The sequence below is a fragment of the Papio anubis genome, chromosome 20 (assembly GCF_008728515.1).
Source record: "Papio anubis isolate 15944 chromosome 20, Panubis1.0, whole genome shotgun sequence".
Taxonomy (NCBI): Eukaryota; Metazoa; Chordata; class Mammalia; order Primates; family Cercopithecidae; genus Papio; species Papio anubis.
In genome coordinates this window covers 42091621-42116408 of record NC_044995.1, presented here as the reverse complement: position 1 = coordinate 42116408, position 24788 = coordinate 42091621, and the positions used below count along the sequence as shown (strand labels likewise).

At 44.8% G+C, this 24788-nt stretch overlaps 1 protein-coding gene across 14 annotated transcripts in view; it reads right to left on the bottom strand.

The window, feature by feature from the left end:
* Positions 1-645: 645 nt before the first annotated feature.
* Positions 646-24788, bottom strand: part of ZNF846 (zinc finger protein 846) — a 52258-nt gene continuing 28115 nt past the window's right edge. For 6 of the 14 annotated variants that reach the window (XM_009193436.4, XM_009193437.4, XM_009193438.4 and 3 more), the window contains 5 exons: positions 7798-7887; positions 7034-7160; positions 5823-5909; positions 3459-3541; positions 726-2015 (listed from right to left, as the gene is read on the bottom strand). In XM_009193436.4, the coding sequence (XP_009191700.2) occupies positions 726-2015; positions 3459-3541; positions 5823-5909; positions 7034-7160; positions 7798-7812 (1602 nt within the window). In that variant the 5' untranslated portion in view covers positions 7813-7887. Of the gene's footprint in view, positions 2016-3458; positions 3542-5822; positions 5910-7033; positions 7161-7797; positions 7888-10054; positions 11121-14936; positions 14957-24788 lie in introns of those variants that run through there. The other 8 variants (XM_003914845.5, XM_017952179.3, XM_009193441.3 and 5 more) reach the window with 8 other exon arrangements.

The following is a 24788-nucleotide window of genomic DNA, read 5'->3' as shown; positions in this document are numbered from 1 at the left end:
TACTAAAAATACAAAAAATTAACCGGGCATGGTGGCACATGCTCAGTTCACTGGAGGTTGAGGCAGGAGAATGAACCCAGCAGGCAGAGGCTGCAGTGGGGCGAGAAACGTGACCACTGCATTCTAGCCTGCGGGACAGAGAGACTCTGTCAAAAAAGAAAAGAAAAAAAAAAAAGAAAAAGAAACACAGTGGGAAGAAACAGGCTTTTACCATCGCCTTTTTTTTTTTTTGAGACGGAGTCTCTGTCGCCCAGGCTGGGAGGCAGTGGCTAATCTCGGCTCAAGCCCGCCTCCCGGGTTCACGCCATTCTCCTGCCTCAGCCTCCCGAGGCTGGGACTACAGGCCTACAACTCACGCTCGGCTAATTTTTTGTATTTTTTAGTAGAGACGGGTTTCACTGTGGTCTCGATCTCCTGGACCTTGTGGATCCTACCTCGCCTGGCCTCCCAAAGTGCTGGGATTACATGGGAGCTTTCAATCACAGCTCGCCTTTACCACGTCTTAGAACCAGATTTTTCTCCCAAAGGTGAGTTCTTACACTTTATAAGGTGTGAAGAACTACTACTCTCGCCTATTCCTTATATCACTGGGACTTGTGTCCATGTTAAATTCATTCCTATTACATAAGAAATGGAAATTCAGTGAAGGTTCTTCATATTCTTTACCTTCATATGTTTTGTTTCCAGATGAATTTAGATGTAAATACTAAGATCTGAGGAACACTTCAGGTTTTTTCACATGCCTTAGTTCTTAGATGTTTAGTAAGTGCTGAAGATTGAGTGAAGTTTTTCCCACATTTCTTACAATCATATGGTTTTGCTCCAGTGTGAGTTCGCATATGAACGTTAAGGCATGTGGAATACCTAAAGGCTTTCCCACATTCTTTACATGCATAAGGCTTTTCTCCTGTGTGCGTTCGCATGTGCATATTAAGATTTGTGGAACGAGCAAATGCTTTACCGCATTCCTTACATTCATAGCCCTTTTCTCCAGTGTGAGTTCTTAAATGGGTACTAAGGCCTGAGGATTGAACGAAAGCTTTCCCACATTCTTTGCATTCATATGGCTTCTCTCCAGTGTGAATCCTTACATGTTGACTAAGCATTGAGGAATTATTAAAGGCTTTCCCACATTCTTTACATTCATAGGGCTTTTCTCCAGTGTGTGTTCTCATATGTAAAACAAGTCCTGAGGAACGAGTAAAAGCTTTCCCACATTCCTTACATAAATATGGCTTCTCTCCACTGTGAATCCTTACATGTTTTGTAAGGTATGAGGAATGAATAAAAACTTTTCCACACTCTTTACATTCATATGGCTTTTCTCCAGTGTGAATTCGTATGTGTAAAATAAGTCCTGTGGACCTAGTGAAGGCTTTTCCACATTCCATACATACATAGGGCTTCTTTCCACTGTGAATTCTTGTATGATCAGTAAGGTATGAAGAATGGGTGAAGGCTTTCCCACACTCTTTACATTTATATGGTTTTTCTCCAGTGTGAGTTCTGATGTGTAATTTAAGTCCTGTGGATTGAATGAAAGCTTTACCACATTCTTTACAGACATAGAGCTTCTCTCCACTGTGAATTCTTCCATGTCCTATAAGGTGTGAGGAATTACTGAAGGCTTTCCCACATTCCTTACATATATAATGTTTGTCTCCATTGTGAGATCTTCCATGTACCTTAAGGGATGACTGATAAAGAAAAGTTCTCCAACAATCTGTGCATTCACACAACTTCTCTTGTGTGTGAGTTTTATTCTGCCTAGTAAGATTTGAAAACTTGTTGAAGGCTTTTTCATGTTTAACATACTTAGGCGTTTTCCCCTTAGCATGACTTTTCTTGTAAAAACTATAAGGAAAGTTCTTTCTTAAGGTTTTTCCACTCTGATTATCCTCAGAAGTTTTCTCGCCAATGTGAGTTCTCATGTGAGTCATAAGAAATGGGTGTTCACTGAAGACTTTTCCACAATGGTTAGAGTCATAGAGTTTCTCTGCAGTATTGCTTCTCTCCTGTTCAGATATAAAAGATGAACAAAGAATTTCTCACATTCAGTATGGTAACAGAATTTCTCCTCAGTCACAACATTTATGCATTGGAAATATATTTAAACATTTTAACATATCCATTATATGTACAGAGTTCCAGCCTCATTTTTGAGTTAAGTTGAATAACAGGACAATGAGGCCACCAGCCTGCCTATATTCTCTGTGTTCACAGAGCTTCTTAGACAATCTGTCTGATATATATATTTTTTATTTTTTATTACTTTTTCTTTTTTTTGATAAAGATTCTCACTCTGTTGCCCAGACTGAAGTGCAGTGGCATGATCTCGACTCACAGCAACCTCTGCCTCCCGGTTCAAGGGATTCTCATGTCTCAAACTCCCAAGTAGCTGGGATTACAGGCATGTGCCACTATGCCCAGCTAATGTTTGTATTTTTAGTAAAAACAGATTTTTGCCATGTTGGCCAGGCTGGTCTCCAAATCCTGGCCTCAAGTGATCTGCCTGCTTTGGCCTCCCAAAGTGCTGGGATTACAGGCATGAGCCACAATACATCTGAGAAATATTTAGACTAAATTATGCGCTGGGCACAGTGGCTCATGCCTGTAATCCCAGCACTTTGGAGGCCAAAGCAAGTGGATTGCTTTGAGCTCAGGAATTTGAGACCAGCCTGGACAAAATGGTGAAACCCCATGTCTACAAAATAAATAAATACATAAATAAATAAATAAAATCAGCCATCAGCCAGGCATGGTGGCTCACGCCTGTAGTCTCAGCTATTCAGGAGGCTGAGGCTGGAGGATCATTTGAGCCCAGAAAACAGAGGTTGCAGTGAGCCAAGACTGCACCACTGCACACCAGCCTGAGCAACAGAGTAAGACCTTGTCTCAAAAATAATAATAAAGTAGAGCTGGGCGTGGTGGCTCATGCCTGTAATCCCAGCACTTTGGGAGGCCGAGGCGGGCGGATCACAAGGTCAGGAGATCGAGACCACGGTGAAACCCCGTCTCTACTAAAAATACAAAAAATTAGCCAGGCGCGGTGGCGGGCACCTGTAGTCCCAGCTACTCAGGAGGCTGAGGCAGGAGAATGGCGTCAACCTGGGAGGCGGAGCTTGCAGTGAGCCGAGATCGCGCCACTGCACTCCAGCCTGGGCGACAGAGCGAGACTCCATCTCAAAAAAAAAACAAACAAACAATAATAATAAAGTAAAATAAATTATGCACCAAAAACTGAATAGCTGAGTTGTATGTTTGTGGATATTTATTTGTGAGATCTCTGAGAAGAAACATGTTTATAATAAGTTTAGAGTACTTCCCATATTCATGATATTCAGAGAATCTCTTCAGACTCTGTTTTCTTTGGGTAAATGCCATTTTCCTCATATAATTTTAATGAATATTGTGCTTCTTGTCCTAGTGTGGAAGATTTCATCCCTTGGAAATCTTACCAATTGTATTCCATTTGGTGATCTTTCTGCAGAAATATCTTGCAGCAGTGGGGAGCCTTTGGTTTTGAGTTGCAAATCCAATTCTGAAATAAAGTGAAAGATGCAGCTTGGGAGAAAAATTGTGGAATAAAGTCGTTTAAAAGCCTATGGGGCTGGGCGTGGTGGCTCATGCCTGTAATCCTAGCACCTTGGGAGGCCTAGACAGGCAGATTACCTGAGGTTAGGAGTTCAAGACCAGCCTGGCCAACATGGTGAAACACTGTCTCTACTAAAAATACAAAAAATTAGCCAGGTGCAGTGGCGTGTGCCTGTAATCCCAACTACTTGGGAGGCTGAGGCAGGAGAATCACTTGAACCCAGGAGGCAGAGGTTGCAGTGAGCTGAGATCCGCCACTGCACTTCAGCCCAAGCTACAGAGCAAGACTTTGTCTCAAAAAAAAAAAAAAAAAGAAAAAAAAAAGCCTAAAGAACAGAAATAGCATAATCAAATGTGGCAGAGTGAAGAACTCCAGAGCTCTTTCCTACCACAATATAACTAATGAGTTCAGAAAAGCTATCAGAATCAACTGTGCTGGGCTGGGTGCAGTGGCTCATGCCTATAATCCCAGCACTTTGGGAGGTCAAGACAGGCGGATCACTTGAGGCCAGGAATTCAAGACCAGCCTGGCCAACATGGTGAAGAGCTGTCTCTACTAAAAATACAAAAATTGGACAGGTGTGGTGATGTGCACCTGTAATCCCAGCTACTCAGGTGACTGAGTCACGAGAATCACTTGAACCCAGGAGGCAGAGGTTGCAGTGAGCCAAGATCACGTCACTGAACTCCAGCCGGGGTGACAGAGTGAGACTCTGTGTCAAAAAAAAAAAAAAAAAAAAAAAATATATATATATATATGTATATACACACACACACATATACACACACACACATATCCATATATATACACACACATACACATATACATATATACACATACATATACACACACACACACATATATATAGCTAAGTAAAAGAAGCTAGACAGAAAAGGTTACATTGTATGATTCCATTTATATAAGATATACAAAAAGGGTAAATCCATAGAGAGACAAAGCAAATCAGTCTTTGCAGGGTGACTGGGGAGTGACTGCTTGATGGGTACATGATTTCCCTTTGGTGTGATGGTAATGTTTTAAAACTAGGCCAAGCACACTGGCTCATGCCTGTAATCCCAACACTTTGGGAGGCAGAGGCAGGCGGATCACTTGAGGTCAGGAGTTTGAGACCAGCCTGGCCAACATGGTAAAACTCCATCTCTACCAAAAAACACAAAAATTAGCCAGGTGTGGTGGCACACGCCTGTAGTCCCAACTACTCAGAAGGCTGAAGCGAGAGAACCACTCGAACCCAGGAAGCTGATGGAGGCTGCAGTGAGCCGAGATGGTGCCACTAGACTCTATCCTGGGCAACAGAGAGAGATTCTGTCTCAAAACAAAAAAAAAAAAAAAGAAAAGAAAAGAAAGAAAGAAATGCTTTGAAAGTAAAAAGAGCTGATAGCTGCACAACACTAAAACGGTAAAATTGTGTATATTTTACCTAAAAAAAGTATATGGCGCATTTGTAAATCTTTCCAAACACGCATAAAACATGATTAAAAAAAAGAGTGAAGCAAATGGAAAGATGGACTATAAAGAGTTTGGCTATGTCAGAAGTTTTGCAATGATAAAGATATGGTGTCAAAACTGTATTACTACACCTGTAATCCCAGCACTTTGCGAGGCTGAGGCGGGTGGATCACAAGGTCAGGAGTTCGAGAACAGCCTGGCCAACATAGTGAAATCCCATCTCTACCAAAAATACAAAAAATTAGTTGGGCGTGGTGGCAGGCGCCTGTAATCCTAGCTACTTGGGAGGCTGAGGCAGGAGAACTGCTTGAACCCAGGAGGTGGAGGTTGCAGCGAGCCAAGATCGGGTCACTGCACACCAGCCGGGGCAACAGTGCAAGACTCCATGTCAAAAACAAAAAAACTGTATTACTTATTATCCAAGTAATAATATGCAGAAAACTGAGGCTGACAGTAAGCAAAAAGATGGGAGAAACAAGAAGCAATATGAGAAGGTGTTGGCAAAGGACCTACATGCATAAGATGGAATTTTCAAATAAGGCACACTAACCTTTCTGAGAACAGAAAAAAGGTTGAGAAGATCAATGGAAATGTAAAGATGAGGGGAGTTGAAGTTATCTAAGGAAATCAAATGGCCTTAGCCTTCTCAGGAAGAAAAGCATACCCTGAGAAGTTTGCAAAGTAACATTTCCAATGTACTGCATTTCTCGCAGGCCGGCACTGATCTTCATGATACCATATCTGCTAATGAACTCACCCTGCAGGACTCCTGTCACTCCTGTCCTCAGCTCTTCCATTTGTTCCAATCCAGACATGAGACTGGTTTTGCATAATTCAGACCCTGCTGGAGGGAAAAATGCACAAAAGAAGAGCCCCATGCAAGACATAACACCATGTCCTCGAATGGGGAACGAATACTTTTGCCTTCAGGGATTCTGAAGATGGTCAAGTGTAACTTTACAAACAGCAAACTAATCATACAACATTTCCAATACGTGCACTAAAACGATTAAATAGCAAAAATGTTGGCCAGGCATAATGGCTCATGCCTGTTACCCCAACACTTTGGGAAGCCAAGGCAGGCAGATCACTTGAGGCTTGGAGTTCAAGACCAGCCTGGCCAACATGGTGAAACCTCACCTCTACTAAAAATGCAAAAATTAGCAGGGCATGGTGGCATGGGTCTGTGGTCCCAGCTACTCGGGAAGTTGAGGCAAGTGAATTGCTCGAGCCTGGAAAACCAAGTCCAACTTCACATACACATTTAAAGTCTTAAAGTTTTTAATCCATACATGAAATAAACTCATTTACTTAAATCTTTATTTTCATGGGGAATCCTCTATGCCAGGGGTGTCCAATCTTTTGGCTTGCCTGGGCCACACTGGAAGAATGGTCTTGGCCACGTATAAAATACACTAACACTAACAATAGCTGATGAGCTACAACAAATGAAAAAACAGGTCTGTGCATAAATATCATAATGCTTTAAGAAAGTTTACAAGCTTGTTCTATAAAGTAATGCCCAGGCCATGCACGTGGCTCACGCCTGTAATCCTAGCACTTTGGGAGGGTGAGGCAGGTGGATCACCTGAGGTCAGAGTTTGAGACCAGCCTGGCCAACATGGTGCAACCCTGTCTCCACTAAAACTACAAAAATTAGCTGGCCATGGTAGTGGATGCCTGTAATCCCAGCTACCTGGGAGGCTGAGGCAGGAGAATCACTTGAACCCAGGAGGGGGAGGTTGCAGTGAGCAGAGACTGTGCCACTGCACTCCAGCCTGAGCGCTAGAGCCAGACTGTGTCTAAAAAAAAAAAAAAAAAAAAAAAAAAAAAAACCAGGAATGCCCACTGGCTAACGTCTATGCCTGTCTTGCTTACTTGCTTATTACAGTACCCTTATTTGACAGCAAACATTCAAGAAACATTGATTTCCTAAAAGGGTCAGTGAAGAAATGATGCCAGTTTTACCTAGTATAATGACATTCTTGTAGTTCTCCAACATCACATCTCTGTAGAGATCTCTCTGGGTTTGATCCAACAAAGTCCACTCCTCCTGGGTAAAGTCCACAGCCACATCCTCAAAGGTCACTAAGTGCTAAACCATTAAATACATGCTGGCTTCAGCTAAGTACCATCTTCTCTGATGTTCTAAGAAAAATGCATGAAGGACTAAGGAAGACTAGAAGCCTGCAGTACTCCCAGGCCTCAGGCCTCTTCTCCTCTATATAGATATTGTCTTGCAACTGCATCCAGTCACGTGGACTCATCAGCATCACTGAAACATGACTAAACTGGTCTTACTACAGCTTTACAATGGGTTCTTCTGGCCTCAGTCCTCCTCTATTTATAGCTGCAGTCTGCACTGAATATGTTGCAGCACTATGTAAAATCTAATAAAAATTGAAGTATCTCCACAGTGATGCAGAAATTCCTTCAGATTAGACACCTCCATCCCCTTCTTACAATCTGTCATAACACTCAGCAAAACAATGAGCCAACAAGCATGATTGAGGATCAGAAAGAATTAGTCAATATTGAGATAAAACAATCATTTCCATTGCAATCTCTGTATAACCTGAGATGGCATGGTTTCTAGAGAAATTCATTTGGGGAGTTATTTCCTGAGTAGGACCATCATTTCTGTAAGATGCTTGAATACACGATAAGGAGGTAAGGCTACCTGATGATAGCTACAAGCATAACATTTTGAAGTTAGGTCTTTCCTAACTTGCCTGAGAAGAATCCATCAGTAATCTAGCCACCAGCCTTGCCTCCTCGATGTTCCTCTGATGAAAACAGAAAGTGTCCTGGAAAAAAATGACCTTTGGGAAAAGAATAATAGCATGTCAGTTGGATATATCAAACAAAAAATATTTTAGGCTGGGCACGGTGGCTCATGCCTGTAATCCCAGCACTTTGGGAGGCCAAAGCAGGCGAATTCCTCGAGGTCAGAAGTTTTAGATCAGCCTGGTCAACACGGTGAAACCCCGTCTCCACTAAAAATACAAAAAAATTAGCAGGGTGTGGTGGCACATGCCTGTAATCCTAGCTACTGGGGAGGCTGAGGTCGAGGGATCACTTGAACCTGGGAGGTGGAGACTGCAGTGAGCCGACACCATGCCACTGCACTCCAGCCTGGGTGACAGAGTGCGACTCCGTCTTAAAAAACAACAAAAAAAAAATAGAGCATTTCCATACCCTGCATCTCAGACATAGTCTTTTCTATGACATGCCTCCCAATTGTAATACTATTCTGACACTTAATACTCTAGTTGGGCCAGGCGGTGGCTCATGCCTATAATCCCAACACTTTGGGAGGTCGAAGTAGGATGGCTTGAGGCCAGGAGTTACAGACCAGCCTGGGCAATATAGTGAGACCAAGTCTCTTTATTTAAAAAAAAAAAAAATATATATATATATACACACACACACACACACACACACACGTATATACGAAAACAAAGAATACAAGAAAAAATACTCTAGTTGACTTTGCCTAGCAACTATCAGACAATAAGGATTCTTTTGTGTCCGGCTTTTTTCAGTCAGCATTATGCTTGTGAGGTGCACCCAAGTTGTTGTTTTCATCCACCTGTGATTTGGTTCATATCTTTGCTGAAGAATATGCCACAGAGGCCGGGCACGGTGGCTCACGCCTGTAATCCCAGCACTTTTTGGGAGGCCGAGGTGGGCAGATCACTTGAGGTCAGGAGTTCACGATCAGCCTGGTCAACATGGTGAAACCCCATCTCTACTAAAAATACAAAGAAAAATTAGCTGGGCCTGGTGGCTCGTGCCTGTAATCCCAGCTACTCGGGAGGCTAAGGCAAGAGAATCACTTGAACCAGGAAGGAGCCAAGATTGTGCCATTGCACTCCAGGCTGGGTGACAGAGCAAGACTCTGTCAAAAAAAAAAAAAAAAAAAAAATCCACAGAAATAAATATGCCACAATTCATCCATTCTGTGGATCCACATTTGAGTTGTTTCTAATTTAGGCTATTTCAAATAATATGATGAATAACTTTTACATTTAGCCTGGCACACGTATGCATGTTGCATCACCAAGTCCATATTTAGTTGATACTGTTTAAAAATATGGCTGGGCACGGTGGCTCAGGCCTGTAATCCCAGCACTTTGGGAGGCCAAGGCAGGTGGATCACAAGGTCAAGAGAGCGAGACCATCCTGGCCAAAATAGTGAAACCCCGTCTCTACTAAAACTACAAAAATTAGCTGGGCGTGGTGGCGCGCGCCTGTAGTCCCAGCTAGTTGGGAGGCCAAGGCAGGAAAATCGCTTGAACCCTGGGTATGGAGGTTGCAGTGAGCCGAGATCATGCCACTGCACTCCAGCCTGGGAGGAGAGGGGGAACCCCGCCTAAAAAAAAAAAAAAAAAAAAAAAAGACTTGATATTGTCACTGACTTTAGTTATGCTTTATTTTATATTTTTTGTAGACATGGGGTCTCACTATGTTGCCCCCAGCTGGTCTCAAACTCATAGCTTCAGGGGCTCCTCCTGCTTCTGCTACCCAAAGTGCTGGGATTACAGGGGTGAGCCACTGTTGCCTGGGCAACAAGAGCGAAACTCCGTCTCGGAAAAAAAAAAAAATATATACACACACACACACACACACACACACACGAGGGGAAAAACACCGAAACAAAACATGTCTCTCTCACAGTTAATACAACTGTAACTTCTGATACTGGCATAATGCAGGCTGCATCCTACTTCCTGGAAGCCCCTCCGTTTTGAAGCTCTTTGGGAGGTACAGACCTAGGAAGTGCAGCTGCTTTTGATCTCAAAACCAGCAGGGTATTGCTATTTTGCTTTACAACTGTGGCAATATTTGCTTTTATTTCTATAAACCTACAACTCCTGCACACTTGAGAGAGCATTTAACTGCTGAGCAATTTCTCAAATTTCAATAAGCGATGCCCGCCCCCCGCCCCCGCCAACAGCCAGAGCATCTCCTCCGTCCAGGGCTCACCGGAACGCACGGCAATCGCCCGGTCGGTGACAAGAGGACGCTGGGGCCCTTTTCCAGAACAGCGGCGATGCTTTTCCCTCTGGAGAAAGGGCAAAAAGGTTGACTGGCTGATTTTAAACAGAGGGGGCGCGGTGGTTGGAGAAAAAAACACGCCTCCACCGTGGACCCTGGGCCAGGCCCAGACTGGTGCGGGCGCAGCGGGAAGACGCGCTCCGAGGAGCAGGCGGGGAGAACCCCCGCCTCCTGGTTCTGGTTGGGAGGAGGCGCCGCTTCCCCAGAGCAGCCGCGTTAGGCCGGCGCGTCTCAGACGTAGCCGAAGCCCGGGGCGGCGCCCTCCGACCCTCACTCCGCCTCCCGCTAGGCCCTCCTGCCCGGCCCTGCCTACGTTGAGCATGAGCGCCGGCTGAAGTGAAAACCCAGCTAACAGCTAGGAAGCGCCTGGAGAGCGCGCATTACGTATGGCGGCGCACCGTCTCGCACTTCCGCTTCCGGTTGCGCACCGCGTTAAGCGTAAGGGGGCCGAACCCCAACGGCTTTGGAATGAGGATGATCTGAAGCGCAGAGAAGAGCTGGGGCAGCCTCTTCGACACGCGGACAGAAAAGTCCCGTTTTCTCGCATCCGGGGTGGACCAGGATCCAGATCAATCTGTCGATATTGGGAACGACGCTGGCCAGGAAACGCAGAGCCAAAGGCCGGGTCGGAGGCGGGGACCGGCGCAGGGAGCGGGGCTTGCGTGGAGGCGTCACCCAAGGCTTGGACTGCAGGCAGCGGGATGCTCATCGAGTGCTTTTCTTTTTTTTTCTTTTTTAGCTTTTTGAGAGCGGGGTGCTCATCGAGTACTTTTCTTTTTTTCTTTTTCTTTTTCTTTTTAGTTTTTTGAGATAAGGCACCGGTCTGCCGCCTTGTCTGGAGTACAGTGGCTTGGTCATAGATCATTGCAGCCCGGAACTCCTGCGCTGAAGCGATCCTTCCGCCTCGGCCTCCGGAGTAGCTTGGACCACATTCGCGCCCATCACGCCCAGCTAATTTATCTTTTTCTAGACACTCAGGTCTCACCATGTTCCCCAGGCTGATCTCGAACTCCTGAGCCTAAAGGATCCTCCCCCACTCGGCCTCCCGAGTAGCTTGGACCACAGGTGTGTGCCACCACACCAGGCTAATTTATTTTTATTTTTATTTTTTTGTAGAGACAGGGTCTCTCTGTGTTACTCAGGCTGGTCTGGAACTCCTGGGCTCGAGTGATCCTTCCACCTTGGCTTCCCAAAGTGCTGGGATTATAGGCCTGAGCCACCACCCTAGGGAAATTCTTTTCTGCAGGATTTTCTCCGTGTTTCTTCAACCCTCGGCAGGGATATAAACGTATTTACAAAGATAAGCCCGCTGTAGTCCTAGGTACTGCGGAAGAATCGCTTGAGCCCAGGAGTTCGAGACCGGCGACACCCTTTTTAAAAGATTAACCTGATGGGGCTGGGGGCGGTGGCTCACGCCTGTAATCCCAACACTTCGGGAGGGCGAGGCGGGCGGAACACCTTAGGTCAGGAGTTTGAGACCAGCCTGGCCAACATGCTGAAACCCCATCTCTACTAAAAATATTTTTAAAATAGCCGGGCATGATGGTGGGCCCCTGTAATCCCAGCTACTCGGGAGGCTGAGGCAGGAGAATTGCTTGAACCTAGGAGACGGAGGTTGCAGTGAGCCAATACGGTTCTACTGTACTCCAGTAGAGAGTGGAGTACAGAGCGAGACTCCGTCTCAAAAATAAATAAATAAATAAATAAAAAAGATTAACCTGTTAATCCATAAAATGATCTATGCCTCTGATACATTCAGTTCCTTCCTTAGGCCTTTAGTTTTGTTGCGATACAATTATCACAGCATACAACTAACCTGTTTAAAATATATTCTTTTTTTGGTATATTCATATATTTGTGCATCAATTATCACAATCAATTTTAGAACATTTTCATGACCACAAAAATAAACCCTAGCCATGATCACCCGATCCACTCATCCAGTCCCACTACCACCCCCAGAGTCCAAAGCAACAACTAATCTTTCTGTCTGTATAGATTGCTCCTGTAAGGCCGGGCGCGGTGGCTCAAGCCTGTAATCCCAGCACTTTGGGAGGCCGAGACGGGCGGATCACGAGGTCAGGAGATCGAGACCATCCTGGCTAACACGGTGAAACCCCGTCTCTACTAAAAAAATACAAAAAACTAGCCGGGTGAGGTGGCGGGCGCCTGTAGTCCCAGCTACTCGGGAGGCTGAGGCAGGAGAATGGCGTAGACCCGGGAGGCGGAGCTTGCAGTGAGCCGAGATCCGGCCACTGCACTCCAGCCTGGCTACAGAGCGAGACTCCGTCTCAAAAAAAAAAAAAAAAGATTGCTCCTGTAGATATTGCCTGTAGAATTAGAGTATAAAACGTGGAGTTTGGCTTGTTTCGTTTATATTTTCAAGGTTCATCCAAGTAGCATGTATCAGTACTTAATTATTTTTACTAAATAAGATTCCATTGTATGGCTGTATTGTAACAACAGTTGTTGGATATTGGGTTTTCTCTCTCTTTTTTTTTTTTTTTTTTTTGGCTTTTATGGATAATACAGGACATCTTTTAAGCAGTGGTCAAAGGAAACTTCATATTCCTAAACACTTTTGTCAATAAAAATGAGAATAGCTGGGTGCAGTGGCTCACACCTATAATCCCAGCACTTTGGGAGGCCGAGGCAAGTGGATCACCTGAGGCCAAGAGTTTAAGACCAGCCTGGCCAACATGGTGAAATCTGATCTCTACTAAAAAATAACAAAAATCAGCTGGGTGTGGTGGCGTGCACCTGTAATCCCAGCTTCTCGGGAGGCTGAGGCAGGAGAAACACTTGAACCTGGGAGGTGGAGGTTGTAGTGAGCCGAGATGGCACCACGGCACTTCAGCCTGGGCAACGGAGCGAGACTGTCTTAAAAAAAAAAAAAAGGAGAATAAAAAATAAATTCCCAGCTCAAAAAATAAAACCTGGAAAACAAATATCAATGTAAATAAAAATGGAAAAAGGTTTATTTTTTATTTCAATAGCCTTTGGGAAACAGGTGGTTTTGGGTTACATGGATAAGTTCTTTAGTGGTGATTTCTGAGATTTTGGTGCACCCATCATCCGAGCAGTGTACACTGTACCCAATGTGTCGTTTTTTTATCCACTTTTATCCCTCATCCTCCTCCCACGCTTCCACCGAGTCCCCAAAGTCCATTCTTTCTTTCTTTCCTTTTTTTTTTTTGTTTGTTTGTTTGTTTGTTTATTTTGAGACGGAGTCTCACTCTGTTGCCCAGGCTGGAGTGTAGTGGCATGATCTCGGCAACCTCCGCCTCCCAGGTTCAAGCCGTTCTCTTGCCTCAGCCTCCTGAGTAACTGAGATTACAGACATGCACCACCATGCTCGGCTAATTTTTGTATTTTTAGTAGAGATGGGGTTTTACCATGTTGGCCAGGCCAGTCTTGAACTACTGGCCTCAAGCGATCCGCCCATCTCAGCCTCCCAAAGTGCTGGGATTATGGGCATGAGCCACTGCACCCACCCAAAGTTCATTATATCATTCTTTTTTTTTTTTTTTTTTTTTTGAGACGGAGTCTTGCTCTGTGCCCCAGGCTGGAGTGCAGTGGCGCGATCTCGGCTCACTGCAAGCTCCGCCCCCCCGGGTTCACGCCATTCTCCTGCCTCAGCCTCCCAAGTAGCTGGGACTACAGGCGCCCGCCACCTCGCCCGGCTAATTTTCTTGTATTTTTAGTAGAGACGGGGTTTCACCGTGTTAGCCAGGATGGTCTCGATCTCCTGACCTCGTGATCCGCCCGTCTCGGCCTCCCAAAGTGCTGGGATTACAGGCTTGAGCCACCGCGCCCGGCCCATTATATCATTCTTATGCCTTTGCATCCTCATAGCTTAGTTCCCACTTGTGAGAACATATATATGGTTTTCCATTCCTGAGTTACTTCACTTAGAATAATGGTCTCCATCCAGGTTGCTCAGAATGCTATGACTTTCTTGCTTTTTATGGCTGAGTAGTATTATGTGGTGTATATACACCACATTTTCGTTATCCCCTTATTAGTTGATGGGCATTGAGGCTTGTTCCATATTTTTGCAATTACAAATTGTGTGCTATAAATGTGTGTGCAAGTGTCTTTTTTTTTTTTTTTTTTTTTTTGAGATGGAGCCTCACTCTGTTGCCAGGCTGGAATGCAGTGCTCTATCTTGACTCACTGCAACATCCGCCTCCCGGGTTCAAATGATTCTCCTGCCTCAGCCTCCCGAAGAGCTGGGACTACAGGTGCACACCACCGCGCCCAGCTAGTTTTTGTATTTTTAGTAGAGACAAGATTTCACCATGTTTGGCCAGGATGGTCTCGATCTCTTGACCTCATGATCCACCCGCCTCAGCCTCCCAAAGTGCTGGGAATACAGGTGTGAGCCACCACGCCCGGACTGTTTCAGACATTTTTAAGACTATGTCACATTCATTTAAAATACTATTTTTTCCCCATTGAATTATTTTGACACCCTTGTCAACCGTCATTGAACTGTAAATGTGGGCTTAGAGGTTTTAAATGGAGAATTATACCAAACCTTCCAAGTTCAGATATTCCCAGTGCTCCATAATTTAAGAACAATGAAAATGAAGAAACACTTCCTAATTCCTTTTATGAAGAAAGTAAATCATTGATATAAACTGTGGCAGAGGCTGGGCGTGGTGGCTCACGCCTGTAATCCCAGCACTTTGGGAGCCCAAGGCTAGTGGGTCACCTGAGGTCAGGAGTTCAATACCAGCCTGGCCAACATGATGAAACCCTGTCTCTACTAAAAATACAAAAATCAGCCGGGTGTGGTGGCACGTACCTGTAATCACACCTACTCAGGAGGCTGAGGCAGGAGAATCGCTTGAACGCAGGAGGCGGAGGTGGCAGTGAGCTGAGATCATACCATTGCACTCCAATGGTGACAGAGTGAGACTCCATCTCAAAAAAAAAAAAAAAAAGTAGAGTACAAAAAATTAAAAATTGCAAACCAATATCAATTCTGAATATGGATTCAAACATGCTATATTAGCTTTTAGCAAATAAAAGACAAGACCACATTAAGAAAATATCCCCAAGTGAAATTTAGCCTAAAGCAGCAATATTAGTGCAGTTATTAGAAAATCCATTAAATAGTCCAGGTGCAGTGGCTCATGCCTGTAATATCAGTACTTTGGGAGGCTGAGGTGGGGGTTGCATTGTCCAAGCTCATGAGTTCCAGACCAGCCTGGGCAACATGTTGAAACCCCATCTTTACAAAAAAGACAAATTAGTCATGTGTGATGGTGTGTGCCTGTAGTCTCAGCTACTCAGGAGGATGAAGTGGAAGGATCGCTTGAACCCAGGAGTCAGAGGCTGCAGTGAACTGAGACCGACCACACCCCTGCACTCTAGCCTGGGTGATAGAGCCAGACCTTATCTCAAGAAAAGAAAAAAAAAATCCGTTGAATAATGCACCATATAAATACATCTATGAGAACAAGTCATGTGACTTTCTCCATGGATGCTGATGAAGTCTTTGGAAAAAAATTCAACACTCATTTATTATTATGGTTATTATTGTCAGAGATAGGGTCTTCCTATGTTGTGCAGGCTGGATCAAACTCCTGGGCTCAAGGGATCCTCCTCCCTCAGCCTCCTTAGTAGCTGGGGCTATAGGTATGCAACACCACACCCAGTACAATGTCCATTATTGACATCAGCACTCCAGAAAAATAGAAATTAGTGAATACTTTCTTACGATGATTACCTATACCTATAGCCAAGTGTGTATGTGTGTGTGTGTGTCTGTGTGTGTGTGTGTACTGGAAGCATTAGCTAATGCAGTTCAGTAAGAAAAAGTAATTTGAAACCTAGAATTGCAGCTAGGCAAGGTGGTTCACACCTGTAATCGCAGCACTTTGGGAAGCTGAGGCGGGAGGATCACCTGAGGTCAGGAACTCGAGACCAGCCTGGCCAACAAGGTAAAAACCCATCCCTATTAAAAATACAAAAATTGGCTGGGCGTGGTGGCTCATGCCTGTAATCCCAGCACTTTGGGAGGCCGAGGCGGGCGGATCACAAGGTCAGGAGATCGAGACCATCCTGGCTAACACAGTGAAACCCCATCTCTACTAAAAAAAACACACAAAAAAAAAACTAGCCGGGCGAGGTGGCGGGCGCCTGTAGTCCCAGCTACTCGGGAGGCTGAGGCAGGAGAATGGCGTAAACCTGGGAGGCGGAGCTTGCAGTGAGCTGAGATCTGGCCACTGCACTCCAGCCTGGGAGACAGAGCGAGACTCCCTCTCAAAAAAAAAAAAAAAAAAATTAGTCGGACATGGTGGCACGCTCCTGTAATCCCAACTACTCAGGAGGCTAAGGCAGGAGAATCACTTGAACCCAGTAGGTGGAGGTTGCAGTGAGCTGAGATTGCACCACTGCACTTCAGCCTGGGTGACAGAGCAAAACTCTGTCTCAAAAAAAAAAGAAGGGCCGGGCGCGGTGGCTCAAGCCTGTAATCCCAGCACTTTGGGAGGCCGAGACGGGTGGATCACGAGGTCAGGAGATCGAGACCATCCTGGCTCACACGGTGAAACCCCATCTCTACTAAAAAATACAAAAAACTAGCCGGGCGAGGTGGCGGGCGCCTGTAGTCCCAGCTACTCGGGAGGCTGAGGCAGGAGAATGGCGTAAAAACCCGGGAGGCGAAGCTTGCAGTGGGCTGAGATCCGGCCACTGCACCCCAGCCTGGGCAACAGAGCAAGACTCCGTCTCAAAAAAAAAAAAAAAAAAAGAAGAAGAAGAAAAAGAAAAGAAACACAGAATTGCAAAAGAAGGAAACTATCTGTTTTTGCAGATGATGTGATATTATATATGGAAAGCCCTAGAGAATAAAATAATAAGTTAACAGAATGTGAAATTGCTATCTAAAAACTAATGGCATTCATCTACCAGTCAAAAGCCAGTAAGGTGATGTAATAAGATAAAACTTATGTAGAATAGAAACATAAAGATACTTAGATTTAAACTTATCAAAAAATGTGTAACACCTACATGAAGAAGCTTTAAAACAAACACTCTTGAAAGACACAAAATAGACTTGAACAAATAGAAAATTCCTTGTTCTTCTATAAGATGACTTAACATCATATAGATAGCAATTCTTAACAGGTTAACTCAAAAATATAACAATCCCAATAAAAAGCTACCAAACTTATTAATGGAGTTATGTAAATTATTTTTAAAGTTCATATGGAAGCACAAACATCTGATAATACCCCAGAAAACTCTGAAAAACAAAAGTGGCAATGCCCTACAGATATTAAGACATACTATAAAGCCTCCAGAATTAAAACTGTGGATAGGAACAGGAAACAGACAAATGGGATAAAATGGAATATCTAGAAATAGATCCAGGAACATATGGGAATTCAGTTCAGAAAGGTGGTATTTCAGATCAATTGGGGCAAAAATGCAGTTTGCAATGAAAGGTGCTAAGACTAACTGGTTAGCCATCTGGAAAAAGACAAAATTACATGGATAACTCCCACCATTCACAAAATAAACTCCAAATGGATCAGGGAACTAAATGTGAAAAACAAAAATACATGCATATGTAGGGTATGTGAATGATTTTTGGGCGATTAACGAAAAAGATGTGACCACAAGGTGGCAGTGGCACACTTGGACAGTGCCTTGAGGGGTTTGTGTGTGGGGTCCCTCGTAGCATGAGAATATCCAGAGGCTACAGAGTTGGAGGTCACTACTCAGAACGGGAGGAGAGCAAGAGAACTCCAGGGAGAGAATGGGAGCTGAGAGAGGGAGCTTATGTGCTAGATGAAGTTGCTTAGCAGCCTAGTGGGAAGTTTCTAAATCAGAAAGCTCTTAAAGGAGCAGCAAAGGATTGGGGTCCTTTTTATAGCTGGAGGGTTTATCTTCTCCGTGGCCATCAAATGGTTGGCACAATGTCACCGGGGTATGCAGAGGAGACAGGCCCTAAAGGACTAAAAATCTGCTTGTTTGAGCTATGTTTAAAACAATTGATTCAGGATCATTAAAAAAAAGAAGAAGAAGAAAGGGGAAGGAAGGGAAGGGCGCAAGGAAGGAGGAGGGAGGGAGGAGGGAGGAAGTATGAAGGAAGGAAGGAAGGAAGGGAAGGAAGCAGCGAAGGAAGGTAGGAAGAAGGAAGGAAGGGAGGGAAGGAAGGAAGGGAGGAAAGAAAGAAAGAAACACACACACACACACACACAATTGGATGGCCAAGCATGGAGGCTTGTACCTGTAATCCCAGCTACTTGGGAAGTCAAGGCAGGAGGATTGCTTGAACCCATGAGTCTGAGGCTGCAATAAGCTGTGATCCTGCCACTGCACTCCAGCCTGGGCAACAAATCAAGACCGTATCTCTAAACAAATGAACAAACAAACAAACAAACAAAAACTAAAACAATTAGATGTGGAAAAACTTGAGTTTGGGGCTGGGCGTGGTGACCTGGCCTATAATCCCAGCACTTTGGGAGGCCAAGGTGAGCAGATCACGAGGTCAGGAGATCGAGACCATCCTGGCTTACATGGTGAAACCCTGTCTCTACTAAAAATACAAAAACTAGCTGGGCGTGGTGGCACGTGCCTGTAATCCCAGCTACTTGGGAGGCTGAGGCAGGAGAATCCCTTGAACCAGGGAGTCGGAGGCTGCAGTGAGCCCAGATTGCGCCACTGCATTCCAGCATGGCAACAGAGCAAGACTCTGTCTAAAAAAAAAATTAAACAATTGGATGTGGAAAAACTTGAGTTTGGGGCCCGGTGCAGTGACTTATACCTGTAATTTCAGCACTTTGGGAGGCCAAGGTGGGTGGATCACCTGAGGTCAGGAGTTCGAGACCAGCCTGGCTAACATGGTAAAACCCCATCTCTACTAAAAAATTTTTAAAAAAAAAATTTTTAAAGCCAGACTAAAACTTGAGTTTAACACTGGCAACTATTGTGAGTAATGGTGCTATGAACATTGGTGTACAAATATTAAAGAAGATCTGAGAATATCTTTACATTTCAGGGTGATCCTCAGCACAAAGACAACCTATATCAACCAACCAACCAAAACAATAAATGAAAAAGCCCAGCAAACACTGGACAAAGAAGACAATCTTCTTTCCAGAGTTACCATATTATCAGATTCAAATGTCCAGTTTTTAACAAAAATCTCAAGGCACACAAACAGGAAAATATGGCCCATTCAAAGAAAAAATAAATAAATAAATAGAAATTTTTCCTGATGGTAGATCTACTAGACAAGGACTTTAAAACAACTGCCTTAGAGATGTTCAAAGAACTAAAGGAAGACATGGAAAAACTCAAGAAAATGATGTATGAACAGAATATAAATAACAATACAGAGATAGAAAACCTAAAAAGAAACCAAGAAGAAATTCTAGAGCTAAAAAATACAATAATTAGGCCAGGCATGGTGGCTCATGCTTATAATCCCAGCACTTTGGGAGACCAAGGCGGGCAGATCATGAGGTCAGGAGATCAAGACCATCCTGGCTAACACGGTGAAACCCTGTCTCTACTAAAAAAAAATTACAAAAAATTAGCCAGGCGTGGTGGCAGGCGCCTGTAGTCCCAGCTACTTGGGAGGCTGAGGCAGGAGAGTGGTATGAACCTGGGAGGGGGAGCTTGAGTGAGCTGAGATCGCGCCACTACACTCCAGCCTGGGTGATAGAGCAAGACTCTGTCTCAAAAAAAAAAAAAAAAGAAAAAAAAGAAATACAATAATTAAAATGAAAAATTCACTACAGGGATTCAAAGGAGATTTCAGCTGTTGCATCCCAGACCTCTCCACAGATGATGTCACTCCTGTCATTCAGGCTGGGGTATAGTGGAGTGATCTTCCCTCACTGCAGCCTTGACCTCCTGGTCTCAAGAGATCCTCCCATCTCAGCCTCACAAGTAGCTAGGACTACAAGTGTACGCCACCATGCCTAGCTAATTTTGTGGGGGTTTTTTTGTAGAGGTGGGGTCTCACGATATTGCCCAGGCTGGTCTCAAATTCCTGGGCTCAAGCGATCCCCCCACCTCAGCCTTTTAAGTGCTGGAATTATAGGCATGAGCCACTGCACCTGGCCACTCTTTTTTCTTTCTGTTTAAAGACAGGGTCTTGCTATATAGCCCAGGCTGGAGTGCAGTGGTCATTCACAGGCATGATCATATGCACTACAGCTTAGAACTCCCAGGCTCAAGCGATCCTCCCGCCCCAGCCTCCCCAATAGCTAGGACTACAGCCATGTGCTACCACACCCAGCAAGTTTCCCTTCCCTTAGTTCTCTGAAATGTTTTAAGACTCTACTCAAATCTTTTTTTTTTTTTTTTTTTTTTTTTTCTGAGACAGAGTTTCACTCTTGTTGCCCAGGCTGGAGTGCAATGAATGGCACGATCTCGACTCACTGCAACCTCCGCCTCCCAGGTTCAAGCGATTCTCAAACTCCCGACCTCACATAATCCGCCCGCCTCGGCCTCCCTAAGTGCTGGGATTATAGGCGTGAGCCACCACACCCGGCCCCAAATCTTTTTAAACAGTCTTAAATTTTCATCATGATATTACCTAGTGATTTTTTTTTTTTTAAGACAGAGCCTTGCTGTATCACCCAGGATGGAGTGCAGTGGTGTGATCTCAGCTCACTGCAACCTCTGCCTCCTAGGTTCAAGCGATTCTCCTGTCTTAGTCTCCCGAGTAGCTGGGACTACAGGTGTGCACCATCATGCCCAGCTCATTTTTGTATTTTAGTACAGATAGGGTTTCACCATGTTGGCTAGGCTGGTCTTGAACTCCTGATCTTACGTGATCCACCTGCCTCAGCCTCCCAAAATTCTGGAATTACAGGTGTGAGCCACTGCACTCAGCCTGACCTAGTGATATTTTACTCCCAGTTCTAATGTTCCACAGTTAGAGACTCCAGACATACCAAAATCATTTAACTTTCATGAATTCACCATGGCCCTTATGCAGTGGTTTTCAACAGCCGCTATATATTAGATTCACTGGAGGACTTTTAAAAACACTGATACCCATGACACATCCCCATAAATGCTGTTTTAATTGGTCTGAGGTAGAACCCAGCCCTTAGTACATTTCTCAAGTTTCCAGGAAATTCCATAAGGATTAGGTTGAGAATTACTGACTTGGCTTCTGCATTCATATGCTCTTCTTGTCCACTTGATATAGTGCTACACATATTTCAGAACTTAAGTCAATCTTGCCTCCTCTGGGGAAAATATCCTATTAGGTGTTTTTGGGGTTTTTTTTGTTTGTTTGTTTGTTTTGAGATGGACTCTCCCTTTGTAGCCCAGTGGCAGATTTTGGCTCACTGCAACCTCTGCCTCCCAGGTCCAAGCGATTCTCCTGCCCCAGCCTCCTGAGTAGCTGGAATTACAGGCATGCACCACCATGCCCCGTTAATTTTTGTATTTTTAGTAGAGATGGGGTTTCACTGTGTTGACCAGGCTGGTCTTGAACTCCTGACCTCAAGTGATCTGTCCACATTGGCCTCCCAAAATGCTGGATTTACAAGCATGGGCCACCACGTCCCGCCTCCTGTTAGGTGTACTCTTATCCCTCCCCACTCCCAGCACCCTATAGCCCCTTTGAAATTCCTTTATTATAAGTCTTGTCATAATGCTTTATCACTTACCCTGTTTATTTTTCATGCTGTCTGATGAACTCCAGGAAAGTAGAAACTAATTTTAGTCTAGACACCTGCTTGTGGAAATCTGGCAAACAGTCTTCCGAAAGACTGTCCTGATTTAAAATCCCAGATCCCACAAAAAAACATTTTTCTTTACAGCCAAGCAAGTGGAAAAAACAAAAACGAAAACAAACAAAAAAAACCTTTATTTTTTCATTGCTCTACCAACGAAAAAGAAGATAAAGAGAAATTTCCCAAAGGCAAACAATTTTTTTTTTTTTTTTGAGACGGAGTTTTGCTCTCATTGCCCAGGATGGAGTGCAATGGCGCAATCTTGGCTCACTACAACCTCCACCTCTGGGTTCAAGTGATTCTCCTGTCTCAGCCTCCGGAGTAACTGGGATTACAGGTGCACGTCACCACGCCCCACTAATTTTGTATTTTTAGTGGAGATGGGGTTTCACCATGTTGGCCAGGCTGGTCTCGAACTCCTGACCCCAGATGATCCACCCGCCTCAGCCTCCGAAAGTGCTGGGATTACATGTGTGAGCCACCGCACTTGGCCTAATAAATTTTTTAAGTTAGCAGAATCCAGAGATAGAACTTTCCCTCAATATTTTTCTTCCCTTCCAGAATACAGAGTGATTGCTGAAAAATAGCTGCCCCACCAGGAATGGCACTAGCACTTGTGACTAGTTTTCACCACAAAATATTAAAGGAAAAAAATGTGTCATGTTAGCCAAAGAGCAATGTGCTTTCTCTTTTTTATGACACAGGGTCTCGATCTGTCATCCAGGCTAGAGTGCAGTGGTGCTGTACAGCTCACTGCAGCCTCAAACTTCTGGGCTCAAGCAATCCTCCAGCCTCCCAAGTAGCTGGAACTTCAGGTGTGCACTACCACGCCTGGCTAATTTTTAATATTCTGTTCCAGAGATGGGGTCTTGCTAGGTTGCCCAGGCTTGTCTCCAACTCCTGGCCTCAGGCAATCCTCCCCACTCAGCCTCCCAAAGCACTGGGATTGCAGGCATGAGTCACCTCCGAAGTTCAAGCGATTCTCCTGCCTCAGCCTCCCTAGTAGCAGGGATTACAGACCTGCACCACCATGCCCAGCTAATTTTGTATTTTTAGTAGAGACAGGGTTTCACCATGTTGGCCAGGAGTTCAAGGCTGCAGTGTGCTATGATTGCCACTATGAATAGCCACTGCCCTCCAGCCTGGGCAACATAGTGAGACTCTCATCACTTTAAAAAATATATATATGTATTTTCTTCTTTAAAAGTTTATTTTGTATAAATAATAAGTTTATTTTGTATAAATAATAATGAGACACTTCACCAGGTTGGTCTCCAACTCCTGAGCTCAAGTGCTGGGATTACAGGTGTGAGTCACCGTGGTTTTTTTGGTTTTGTTTTTTAATTTCAGACAGGGTCTCACTCTGTCACCTGGATGGAGTACAGTGGCACAATCACTGCTCACCACCACCTCAACCTCCCAGGCTCAGGTGATCCTCCCGCCTCAGCCCCCCAAGTAGCTGGAACTACAAGCATGGTGCCGCTAGGCTTGGCTAATTTTTATTTTTATGTATTTTTATTTTTGTAGATACTGGGTTTGCCATATTGCCCAGGCTGGTCTCGAACTCCTGAGGTCAAGCATCTGCCCACTTCGGCCTCCCAAAGAGTTGGGACTGCAGGCACTAGCCATCACACCTGGCCAGATAAGGTGATTTTTTTTTTTCTAAAGAAAAAAAGTCCAGGCCCATGTACATTTTTTTTTGTACTGAAGGGGGCCTGCCCCTCCACACCTGTGGGTATTTCTCGCAAGGTGGAGACGAGAGACTGATAAGGAAATAAGACACAGAGACAAAGTATAGAGGAAGAAAAGTGGGCCCAGGGGACCGGTGCTCAGCAAGTGAGGACCTGCCCTGGCACTGGTCTCTGAGTTCCCTCAGTATTTATTGATCACTATCTCTACTATCTCTACTATCTGGGCTAGGGGGATGTGGCAAGACTACAGGGTAATGGTAGGGAGAGGGTCAGCAGGAAAACATGTGAGCAAAGGACTTTATGTCATAAATAAGTTTAAGGAAAGACGCTGTGCCTGGATGTGCACGTAGGCCAGCTTTATGTTTGACTTTACACAAACGTCTCAGTGCAGTATTGCCGCCAGCATGTCTCACCTCCCGCCATAAGGCAGTTTTCTCCTATCTCAGTAAACAGAACGTACTATCCGGTTTCACACCAAGACATTCCATTCCCAGGGACAAGCAGAAGACAGATGCTTTCCTCTTATCTCAACTGCAAAGAGGCCTCCCTCTTTCACTAATCCTCCTCAGCACAGACCCTTTAAGGGTGTCGGGCTGGAGGATGGTAAGGTCGTGGTAAGGTCGTTCCCTTCCCACAAGGCCATATCTCAGGCTGTCTCAGTGGGGGGAAACCTTGGACAATACCCAGGCTTTCTTGGGCAGAGGTCCCTGCAGCTTTCCACAGTGCATTGTGTCCCTGGGTAACCAAGGATGGAGAATGGCAATGACTTTTACCAAGCATACTACCTGCAAACACATTTTAAACAAAGCACATCCTGCATGCCCCTAAATCCATTAAATCTTGAGTCAATACAGCACATGTTTCTGCAAGCACAGGGTTGAGGCTAAGGTTACAGATTAACAGCATCTCAAAGCAGAAGAATTTTTCTTCGTACAGATCAAAATGGAGTTTCCTATGTCTTCCTTTTTCTACATAGACACAGTAACAGTCTAATGTCTCGTTCTTTTCCCCGCAAGTAACAGTCTGATCTCTCTCTTTCCCCCACACGTATATTAACCTAACCCTAAGAAGTCAGTGAGACTGGGAAATATGCACCATTTGATGCAGCCTCAGGATACCCCCGCCTCATCTGTTCTTCACTCACTGAGACCACCCTGCAGGTCCCCCTTCACCAAGATCTTTTTGAGATCGAGTTCGCTGTGTCGCCATAGGCTGGATGGCCCGATCTCGCTCACTGCAACTTCTGGCCTCCCG